General features: G+C 34.2%; 1 protein-coding gene across 4 annotated transcripts in view; it reads left to right on the top strand.

Moving 5' to 3' along the window:
- Positions 1 to 12,013, top strand: part of WRN (WRN RecQ like helicase) — an 89,524-nt gene that overhangs the window by 59,208 nt on the left and 18,303 nt on the right. For 3 of the 4 annotated variants that reach the window (XM_014567632.2, XM_014567633.2, XM_014567630.2), the window contains 5 exons: positions 2,608 to 2,749; positions 9,449 to 9,616; positions 9,693 to 9,790; positions 10,633 to 10,705; positions 11,523 to 11,599. In XM_014567632.2, coding sequence (XP_014423118.1) covers positions 2,608 to 2,749; positions 9,449 to 9,616; positions 9,693 to 9,790; positions 10,633 to 10,705; positions 11,523 to 11,599 — 558 coding nt within the window. The remainder of the gene's footprint in view (positions 1 to 2,607; positions 2,750 to 9,448; positions 9,617 to 9,692; positions 9,791 to 10,632; positions 10,706 to 11,522; positions 11,600 to 12,013) is intronic. The other variant, XM_032468672.1, reaches the window with a different exon arrangement.

Below are 12,013 nucleotides of genomic sequence, written 5' to 3'. Positions count from 1 at the left end.
AAGGGTAAAGAAAACTAGAAGGAAGGAAATAATAAAGATAAGAGCATAAATCAATGAAATAGAAAACAGATGAGCAATAGAGAAAACCAATGAATTCAAAAGCCCATTCTTTGAAAAGGTCAATAAAATCTGTAGAAATTTCTAAAAGGAGAGAAAGATGCAGATGATCAATATCAGGAATGAAAAGAGGGAATTTCACTACAAACCCAACAGGCATTAGTAAGATAATAAGGAAACATTATGAATAATTCACATATGTTCACTGCACATGTGTTCAGTAATTTAGGTGAAATCAACCAATTCTTTGAAAACCTCAAACTAATAAAACTCACCCACATTCAAGTACATAACCTGAATAATGCTACCACTGTTAAAGAAATTGGATCCTTGTTAAATACTTCTGAAAATAAAGTTCCCTAACCCAAATTGTGTCAATGGCAAATTCTACCCCAAAACAGAAGGAAATAGTGCGAGTTCTACAGTATGATTCTGTTTATATGATACTCTCAAACATAAAACTATACTGTAGAGTCGAAGAAAAGATTAGTGGTTGCCAGAGATTAGAGGGACGGGGTTGAGGTTATAATTACAAAGGAATAACACAAGGGAGTATTTTGCAGTGATGGATTTGTTGTGTGTTCCGATTATGGCAGTGGTTAGAAGAATCTACGGATGTGCTTAAATTTGCAGAATCACTTTAACTGTTTATTAATTGAAAAAATAAAATACAAATGGTATACCTAGTTGAACTAACCATATACCTAGGTGTGTGGTAGCTGTATTACGGTTAGACAGAAGAAGTTTTCTTAGGGATGAACATGTTCTTTATGCAGTGATAAATGATTCCTTCGCCAAGAGGACAGAATTGTTCTATGCACCTTTTAAAAAACTCTACAAATAAGTAAAGCACAAATTGACAGAGCAGCTGAAAGAAATCAACTAATCTACCATCAAAGTACGAGTTTGATGTAATTTTTAATTATTGGGAGGTTAAGTAATCAAAAAATTAGTAAGCAATAGAAAATCTGGTCAATATAGTTATAAGTTTGATTTATTGGACACATAATATATAAAAGCCTGCACCAAGCAAATTAGAGCAATGTGTCTCAAACAGGTTTATTTCCTGACCCATGCATTAATGATAATACTTGTGTAGCACATGAGGCTAATTGAATCCCGGTTCTGTCCAGAACCCTGAGGTCTGAAGGGATTAACTTTCAGCACACCTGTAATCCATTTGCAGCACTCTGGGAATTGGAAACTACACTTCTCAAACATAGATGGACAATTTATAAAGGTAACTTGGCATTAAAGCAGGTGTTGGCATACTATGGCCCATGGACCAAATCTACTTGCTGCCTGTGTTGGTAAATAAAAATTTCTTGGAACACAGCTGTGCCCTTCTGTTTGTGTATTATCTGTGGCTGTTTTTGCATGGCTGAGCTGAGGAGTTGTGATACAGAGATCTTATGGCCCACAAAGCTAAGCTATTTACTGTTTGGCCCTTAATAGAAGACAGTTTTCTGGTCACTGTACTAGACTGTACTATGTCTCAAGTTTTCCTTGTGTTGGTATCAAACACACCACATTTTCTGGCCAGAATACAATTGAAATTTAAGTAAACAAGAGAATAAAGAAACAAACAGATTCTCATTCATTTGGGAATTTAATGCTTTAAAATAACTCATCAGTCAAAAAAACTAGAAATTAAAGCATTTTTAGAACTTAGTGAGAATTACAATAATTTACATTAAAATTTGTAAACTGTACCTTAGGTGGTACTTTGTGGGAATTTGATAGCTTTAAATACTCAGAATAGAAAATTAATGAGCTAAGTATCCTACTAAAGAAGTTAAAATAGGAGAATAAACCTAAGCATAGTCTCCCCCCCCAAACATATTATGATGTCTGGAATACTGAATATATTCTTAATGCTATTTCAAGATACTTATTATAAAGAAAGCAACTAAATTAGGTACTTGAACTATATTAGTTGATCTTCTCTGAGTCCTTTGTTCTCAGCCTGTTATAAAGAATTCTCATTTATATTAATGATAGTTTCAAATCTACCTGAAGGATAGCTTAGGAATTTAACTTCTAAATGGACTCAAATGAAAAGTTTATAATCTTTAGTCGTATTTTACAGTCATTAGGGTTGAAACTATTTATTGCATAGGAGATTTGATTTTTCAGTTAAAAACTTTTTCTTTTTTTCAATAAACCTTTTCTTCCACTAAAACCTAACACACAAGTTTAGTATTTCTATAATTGATCAAGTGGGGTTGTTTGTGCTGTAATCCTGCACTCTGCTTCCTTGAACCTCCTTCTCTTCTGTCTGTGGTCAAGGTACCTCCTGCGAAACTTGGGTTCTAGGGCACTCGGGTCAAGAACCATCAACATAACACACTTGTTATGCTATTTTATAGTTTGTATTTCAGGTTTTACCTACTTCACATGCTCTTGGCTCCAATAAACTTTATTTGTAGCTTCTGAAGCAGTTGGTTTATTTGAGATATGTTTTTACTTGGGTAATTGTTACATTAAATGTTTTTATTTCTAAAGGTACGTGACTTGATTAAGCTTTCTTAACATACTGTTTTTATTTAGATTGGATCAGTTCTCTTCCATTGATGACTCAGAGGATATGTCACAGGACTTTGGTCCACAAGCATTCCAGCTGCTATCTGCTGTGACCATCTTAGGAGAAAAGTTTGGAATTGGGGTTCCAATTTTATTTCTCCGAGGATCAGTAAGTACCTCTGAGAATCACCCTCAGAGTTCTTTTACTCCTATCACAGTTTTCTTCAGAGATTTGCTGTATTGTGATTGTAACTGGCTTTAAATGAGTTTTCAGAAACTCAAGAGTCATATTAAGTTCCAGTTGAGCACTGCATTCATTACTTTTGACAAATCTGTGTCACTAATACAATGCTTCCAGGCTATTTAGTTTGTTACATTGCAGTTGGATGAATCCCTAGGCTGGTCTTTTTTAGGGTAATTAAGAAAAGTTAACTTTCATGTGTCAAGGGACAGGTAGAAAAAGTTTATATCTTTTGGCGCTCTCAAAAGTAAATTTTTTGAGCAAAATTTTAATTTCAGTGATTATTTGTAAATAAGTTTAGTTACAGTATTTGGTAGTATACTGTTTTCTTTCTTTCTCTTCTGTTTCTTATCATAAGTATGTAAAACTCCAAGAAAGTTTTGTTTTGTTTTGGTTTTGCTTTACCAATGAATAGTTAATTCAACTACTTTTTTTCCTTTTGAGTGATTAGTGTGCCAGCATTATGCTAACAATTGCAGGTACAAATATGAGTAAGTCCTTACAGTCAAAGAGCTTTTTCTGTAGTCCTTTTGTTTATATGATTTCATTCTTGATTTAGAAATCTGTATTATACATTGATATTAGTTGAATTAACCAAAAGTGGGAGGTAGAATCCTTTGCAGCTATGTATATTTATTAAAAATATACTAAAAGCAGAGATTAAAATTCCTACTTTGTGTGTAGAATTTTAAAAATAATTTAGATCAGCATTTATCAAATGTACTCAAATACTTCATGTAAATATTTACTTTCTGAGTTTTTGTGTTGTTTCAAAAGGGACATATTAAATTAGTTGTGAGATATTTTTAATGAAACACATTGAAAACATGTTAACTACAGTTACTGGTGTTAGGTTCTGAATAGCGTTAAAAATTTTTTTTCTTGAATCCCAAATTTGATTAGAAATTTAATGGAAGAAGCATTGACTAAGAAACTTGATTTAGCTGCTACTAGAGCTGCTGTACTTTTTCAGAAAAAGATTTTAAGTTGTAAGAGATAGAAGAAATTTTCATACATCTCAGTTGTATTTAATCTATCTCTGTCATTTTCAAAACCTGTGTATCTCAGTTGAATGTATGATTTAAATTATAAAAATTATCCTTGTTTTAATTTGGTATTAACCAGCAGTATCCAGTATCAGCAGATAAGTGGAAGTGGGCTCCTAGACAAACTTGAACTGGTCACAAGAGGGATCAGATTTCACCTGTTATTTGAAAACCAAGTCAGACCGCTTATACCAACAGTCTCTTTTGGGAGTCCACAAGTTAAGAAGTTTATTCTTTGTGAAATTTTATATTACCCTTGCTAGATAAAGGTGTAAAACTTTTTAAAAAGTACCACTTAACGAAAATTTGTTGGCATTAACTGCAGTGAAAATAAGGCAAGTTTTTTTCCCTCTATTTCAATGATCTTGATATCTACTGGGATATTATTTTTAAAATTATAATTGTTAATTCCTTTGAGAGTTTAGTGAATTGTCCACCTTAACTAATTTAGGAAAAAATTATTATCTCTGTACATAATTTTGTTTTGCAAGATAAGCATCTTAAACTTAAAACTCTTGGAGTTTATTTAAAGAGATAATATTTGCACATTTGTAACAAATATCATCTTAGCAGCACTTGATTCTCCTTTTTTAGATAGGATTTTTTTAAAGTGTATAAATGATTATCCAGGCTATTCAGGTGTTCATGAATGGAATTTAAAGTTTTGTTTTTAAAGCACAAGTTTTGTTAGAAATTAAATAGTAGAAATATTGCCTAAGGAACTCTGTTTTAGGAGTCTAAATAGCTCACCACATAAAAATCTTTAAATGCCCTTTGTGAGTAAGTGTTAAGATATGCAGTTATCTTAATTTTGTAGATTAGAAAGCAGATGCAGTCATTAATATGCATAACCAAGAGCTTAAGTGAAACTTCTTCCCTGATCACTTGATCAAAGTGCCAAACCTTATGGTGGCTCCAGAATTAGAAAACGCTTTTTATAAACGATGCTTTGACTATAGACAGCCACTGGAAAACTATTGGTAGTTTTAATCACCTTTTATAATTTTCAAACTTTCTAACAGGAGAGGTTTATTCATTTAATTTTCTGGGAAAGCTGTTAAGTCAAATTGAAATATATTCCTAGAGATAATTATTATTACTTTATATTTTGGTTTTATTGTTCACATGGAATAAGTCTCAGAAATGACTTTTTAAGCCTTGAAATGGCAGCGGTGAGCTTCTTTGGCCTGTAGGAACTGAGAAAGAGTCAAAAGAAAAAAATTAGTTAAAATATAAACAGAAACCTGTACTTATTTTGTACTTTAAGAACATAGGAATTTAAAACTTCTAGAGTTAAGAGTTTATAATTTTTTTCTGCTAACTATCTGTTTTTGTGGAAGGCACTGTACTCTGTTCTGTGGGGAATCCAGAGTGGAATTAGATGAGACTTACCATCTAGTATGGAAGTTTACTTGGGAAGAAATAAGTGTATTGCAGTGTAGAAGGAGATAAGGGACTTGTGAATAGATATAAAGTCTGGTTTAAGTTCTGAAGAGAGAGTGCTTGTTAATGGTTGCAGAACTAGAGAAGTCTTCCTGAAAGCATCACTGGCGCTTTCTGTTTTGTGGGTGAGAGTAGATTTTGGCATTCAGAGATGGAATGAGGGAAGAAGAATGGAGGGGAATGTGGGGTTCATAGCAGAAAGAACTATCAGAAAAAGCAATTGTATTTTTAAAGTTAATTCAGAGAAGTGGCCAGTTTGTTTGTTTTCTCCATCAGATAGTGGTGCAAAGATTTGGCTTTAATCAGAAAGTGATACTTTGGGGCGTTTACCCTGGCCAGTCAGCTCTCTTTATTCTAACTCATCCATCCATTAGTTAGTGGGTTTCCACATTTCCTTCATGCAGCAGTTTGGTACCCCTTATTTTTCCCATCTGCATTTTAAGGGAAAAGAATGAGTTGATAATTTGTACTTTTTCTAAGTCCTATAGAAGTATAGACTGTTAGGGCAAAAAGATTATTTAACTCTACCCCCTTTTTATACAGTGGTTGATACTAAGCCCCAGAAAGTTAAACCACCTGCCCCCAGTCATCACTTTGTGCTAGAATCAGGATGAGTGACAGCTTTCCTGACTACTGTTCTTGTGCTGTTTCTGTTTTACTATGTGGTTCACATGCAGTTTTAAATTTGTATTTTTAGATTGAATGATCTAGAGATACTGGAGTGAAAGATTTATGATTGGTGAGGGATGTGTTTGTAAAATTGTGTTCTCCTTGAAGTCAGTGCCGAAATCCCTGTGTCCTCTGTGGCAGCTTTCTTATCCTAGGCAGTTTTACTTCATCAGTGGGTTAACCTGGAGAGTTAAGTTAACTAGAACTTGTAAGCAATTAATGGAGGATGCCTTGCTCAGAGTGAGAAATTGTTAGACATTTGTTGTTGAAAATCCTTATTGTATTCTGCTTTTTTTTTTTCCTAAAACCTTACTTGGGTAAGTTTGGATTTCTAGTTGAAAAGGGACTCTGATTCCTTTAACACAAGAATGCTCCGTATCAAAGAGCAGAGATATTTCATTTTGTGCATAGTGATTACCGTGGAAATAAGACAGTGTAAACTTATCCACACAGTGTGCAGTATTCCCAGTGACTACTTATCATGAGGGTAAGGGACATTACTTCCTACTGATTGGAAAAACATCTCATTGCTTCATAAGAGGAAACGTGTTCATTCACTTCAGGTTGTTTTCTGCTTATGAAAAGGAACGTTAGAGGAATAATTTTTAGAGTCCAGATTGCTAATAAGTTAGGCAACTTAATACCTTGGGTGTTACTAGTCTGCAAGCAGTAGAATCTCGTACTGCAAAGGTAAGTCCCAGCAGGTGTAGAATGCCATTACTAGTGTTCCCGGGAAACTGACTAATACTGAGTCAGGGCTTTGCTTTTATGTTAAGGAATTCAGGTTAAGTTAAAGGATCAGCTATTAACTCATAAAAAAAGTTACTATTATTGAGCCATGCTCTGTTCTGGTTACCACTTAATCTTCACAACATCCCTAAGAGATAGAAAGTATTATACTTGTATAGCAGCTGAAGAAATGGAAGCACAGGTAAGTTAAGGAACAAACTTGCCCCAAATCAGAAAACTAGTAAGTACCAGAGCTATGACCTGAACCCAAGTGGTCCAGCGGCACTAACTACAATCAGTATATATGTATATGTATGCATATTGGTATCTCTGTGTCTGTGTATGTATACGCATGGTAGTCATACAAAATTAGAACTAATGGTCTGGAGGACTATGTCATACTCCTACCTCGAGGACCTTAAGCTACCCTTTAACATCTTTGAGCCTCTGGTTTTTTGTGTACAAGTGAAAAATGACTGGGTAGAATCAAAGCACTCCAATGTTCCTTCCAGATCTGAAATTCTGTGATGTTTGATTTTAAACATTCTACTCAAATCAAAGCAAAGTCAGTCAGTATAGGTAGTAGAGGTTGTAATGGAAAAAGGTACGTGGGTGTTTCCATTTCTCTGAATCTTGATTCTCAGTTTTTGTAAATATAATCAAATTGATACTAAAGCTTCTTATTTATTTTTAAGGTTTAATAGAATGCATGTTACAGGCTCTGTTAACTAAATCTGTTAGAAACCCATGTTTAAAAAAATCTCAGTGTCTAGGCACTGATGTGTCCCTGATGGGAACTTACCCTAATCTAATTTCAGGCTAGGTTCCTTTATGTGAGAGATTGGCCTTTTTAGGTTTTTTGCACTTGTATTCACATTTTTGCTTGTATTGTTTGTTTTCTGAGGGGGAGGTAATTAGGTTTACTTCATTGATTTCTGCTTGGAGGAGGTATCGGGGATTGAACCCAGGATGTATTCAGATTTTTAACATTCCACAGTGATAAACCTGTAACCATACCATTCTCAGCAGCTGAACAAAACCAGTATATTTGTGATAGCAAGGCTTATAGTGCCTGAGTTATGTCTGCTGGAACTGATCCTGTGTATTCTTTTAATTTTGATTCCTGGATTTGAATATGCATTGATTATTAAACCATCATTAGAATATAGATGAAATGTAAAAATATTGAGTAACAGGCTGTAACTATTTCTGAAGTTTTAGACTGTATTTCATATAGAAATTTTTAGAATGCAGTAACCTCTTGACATACTGAAGTAGTGAATGTTTTTGAAATGTGAATATAACCTAAAATACAGTATTTATATTAGGAAGCTCATAATCACTCTAGCTAATTTAAACAGAAGGGTATTCATTACTGGATTTTAAATGGCTTACTGTATTATTGATAAGGTTATACTGCAAAGTAGTCTGCCATGGGAGCTGCTGCCTCTTCTGTGTTCAAGAAGCTATGTGTCAGTTTGGGAAGCTCGCACTATAGCCCTTGACCCCCAACTGCCCTGAATGGGGAGCTGTAATAATCAGGAAGGTTCTACTTCTATTTGCTCTGGGAGCACTTTCTCTAATCTGTATCAGCAAAACGAATGTCTCTTGTTACTTAGGAAGTCAGCAGTTGTATGCTGGGTTCTTTGCTAACACTTTCTCCTAAATAGCAAGTGCCTCTACAGTCGTGCACACCTGCAGAAATAGCAGAGTAGCCCCCTTTGCCTCATTCCTGCATGTGCATGTCGTGCAAAAGTACCTCTGCTCAGTGGAACTTAAATCACATCCAGAAGCCTAGTTTTCAGGAAGTTTGAGAAATAGTGTTTGTAGCTTCCCAGATTCTGTGGTAGGAGAAGTCATAGCAGAGGAAGGGTGGAATGACCCTTGAATTATGATCTGCCATATTCACTACAAATACATTACGTAGGAGCAGTTTTCCGGAGAGTCCTATGTTTATATAATACCATACACACTTGAAAGTAGTATTTAGATGTGTAGGATGGATGAAGGATGTAGTCAGAGGGCAAAGTGAATGGAAAAACTACTCTGCAGAGAGTGAGTGTGGGAAGGGTCATCTCCACTAGAGGGCAAGAGAATTGTGTATGATGGGCTAGCTTCCTCAACATTTCTAGCTCTGGATGGCCATGAAGAGTCCCCCATCGGAATCCTCTCTTCACTTACGGAAAAATATCTCAAAAGCATCAACTCTAGCATGCTTTTCCTGGTGTGTCTCAGTGGAGTAGCTAAATCAGAAATGACCAAGTAAACTTTGCCAAAACATCATGAACAAAAAGCACAGTGACAACAACCACGCGGTAGAAACCATGAGTGGGTGCACCTCACTTATTACCAGCTGTGGTCACACTGCCTTTTAACCCACGCTTCTATTCTTGATCCATAGATTCTGATCACTGTTTTCAAACAATAATGTGAATATGTTAATAAAAGTTCAAAATAGCAAAGATTAAATGTTCCAAATATATCCAAACCTATACATTGGGAAATGCATGTGATTTATATGTGAAGTTTCCTGCCATTATTTAAAACAGAAGAGAAACACTATTTTGAGTATGTATTTATTTGTGATTTAAGTATGCAGAGCAAGCAGAATGGGTGTAAACATTTCATAGGTTTTTAAAACTGAAATGTAGTGTTAAATCCAAAGAATCAATAGATGGTTTTGTGTTTTACTTCTGCTTAATTAAGCATTTTAAGTCATTGACTTTACTCCTCATTTCAGAATTCCAAGCGTCTCGATAAATACCGCAGTCACAGTTTCTTTGGCACTGGCAAGGATCACTCAAGCAATTGGTGGAAGGCTCTTTACTGTCAGCTCTTAACTGAGGGGTTCTTGGTAGAAGTTCCTGGGCAAAGCAAATATATAAAGATTTGCACCCTTACAGCAAAGGTAAACAATGTAGAAGTCTGCCTGTTTGATTTAATTTTTCTCGCTGTGCCTTATAAGATTGTTCTTGTGTTAATAGGGTAGAGACTGGCTTGCTAGGGCCAAAACGGGATCTCCTCAGAGACTTATCCTTCAAGCTAATGAAGAATTGTGTCCAAGGAATTTTTTGCTACCAAGGTTCATTTTTCTTGTTTTTAAACTTCCATTTGTTTTTGTTGTCATATAAATGATTCATTTTATACTAACTTATAGGCCTCACACAGGGTAAAATGAGTGAAGATACTGTTTTCTGCATACCTCTTTTAGTCACTTGGGAGTAGGGGGTCATTAGGGAGAAAGATAAATCATAGAACAGTTTCTTGCAGGATAGAAAGTTGAGTGTTGTACTCAGAAAGCTGCTTTCCTGTTGATTAAACAAGTAGCACTGAGCTCAATGTTGAAGAATTCACGTACCCTATTTCCTTATTATGTATAGAAGGTGGAGAGGGAATACACTTGTTGCCCACTTTTTAGTAACTTTACATGTTACCAATCATTTATCAGTTTTTTTCCTCTTTTTTAAAAATTGAGATATAATTGACGTGTAACATTGTGTAAGTTTGAAGTGTGCAACATGTTGATTTGATACATTTATATATTACACTGTGATTCCAGCGGTAGCATTAGCTAACATTTATTAGCTAGCATTAGCTAACACATGACTTGAGTATCATTTCTTTTTTGTGTTGAGAACAATTAAGATCCAGTCTCTTAAGCAACTTTGAAGTTTATAATACGGTGTATTGGCTATAATCCCATGCTGTGCATTAGATTATCAGCTTTCCTTTTAAACTTACAAAACTTTAAAGAGTTTTAAATTTATACTTGAAAGAGCTTAACTTCTTTGGGGAAAAATTAATTTTAAAAATCAGTTCTAAAAGGATAATATAATCTCATCTGCTTTTTAAGAAAGGAGGTATGATGATTCATGTATTAGATAGTTAGATTTTAACATTTGAGATAACTTTATTATTTTTCAGTTCCAAAGCTGTATCTTCAGGCTCTAAACAACTTTCCTCTAATCAAGTACCAGTTGAATTAACTGCAGAGAAGGTTTGTTTTCATTAAAGAGGTGGTTCTTACTTATTTCATTCTTTATTGATGCAATTCCTATTTTAAATTTTTAGAATTAAATGCCATATATAACAAAATATAAAATTTGAGAAGAGAAATGTTATGAATAAAATAAAATATGCAACATATGATTTCTAGGGTTAAGAGAACAGAAGTATTTGAGAAAGGAGCTTACTTTGATTCTTTTAAGCCTATTTTACTACTCATTTGGTTTGGAGCCTTTTTTTAGATATTCTAAAACTTACAGTTGATGGAAAAATAAGCTTGATTCCTTAATGTTCTCGTTAAAGTTACAAGGACACACACACACACACACACACACACACACACACACACTCAGGTACACACATAGATATTTTCTTGCTTTGTTTTGGATCTTAGGTAATTATTACAGATTAAATATTTACCCATAGGCAGACTTCACCAATTAGAATACTGGAGTAATAGACAAATGTGCTAAATTAAATTTTCTGGTGAACTTTTTCTGCTGTATTAAATTATGCAGAATATGATTGAATCATTTTTGTGACTTTGGCCGTGCTGTGTCTCAAAGAGTTCCTTTGATCATATATTCTCTATAGATTTGGGAGGAATGGGATATTATATTGTATTTCTAACTCCTCTAAAACCCTAGAAATTGATAATTCATGGGCTTATTTTCAGACAATTTATTTGATGACTTGGTTAATCAGGAAAAATTAGCATCATGGTATTTTTATCTTTTTTCTTCATATTTAAGTTTTGTAAAACTTCTCTTTCTTTTTTTTCTTTTTTTTGACCTTTATATGTTTAAAAGAAGTCTAAGTTGGAGAAGACGGATTCTTACAAAGCATTTGGTAACATTTCTTCTGTGAGTAACAGTCCTAAAAACAGGTACAGAATTTGCAGTTTTATTTTCCATACTCACTTATTAGCATTGTTTTCTATTTCTTTCCTAAAAAGAAAGGTTTATTAGGTGTTGGGCTATTTCATTGGTAGAAGGAAGTTAAAGCATAAGCCTCCAGTATTATACTTATTAAACTAGACCTATAAAATGATAGTATTAATATTAATTTAATAGCTAACACTTCAGGGTATTATTCTTTGCCAGTCTCCGTGCTAACTGCGAAGCATTTTATGTGTAATATCTCATTTAATTTTTACAACAGCCTAAGAGTTGGCTACTATTATTTATCCTCATTGTACAGTTGAAGAGACTAAAGGTTAAGACGTTAACTAGCTTGTTCAGGGACATACATCTCGTAACAGAGCTGACTTTCAAATCTATATTTGTTACTTCTAGCATCT

Source organism: Camelus ferus, chromosome 26 (assembly GCF_009834535.1).
Source record: "Camelus ferus isolate YT-003-E chromosome 26, BCGSAC_Cfer_1.0, whole genome shotgun sequence".
NCBI lineage: Eukaryota > Metazoa > Chordata > Mammalia > Artiodactyla > Camelidae > Camelus > Camelus ferus.
Note: the sequence above shows the minus strand (reverse complement) of the source record. Positions and strands in the feature narration are given on the sequence as shown.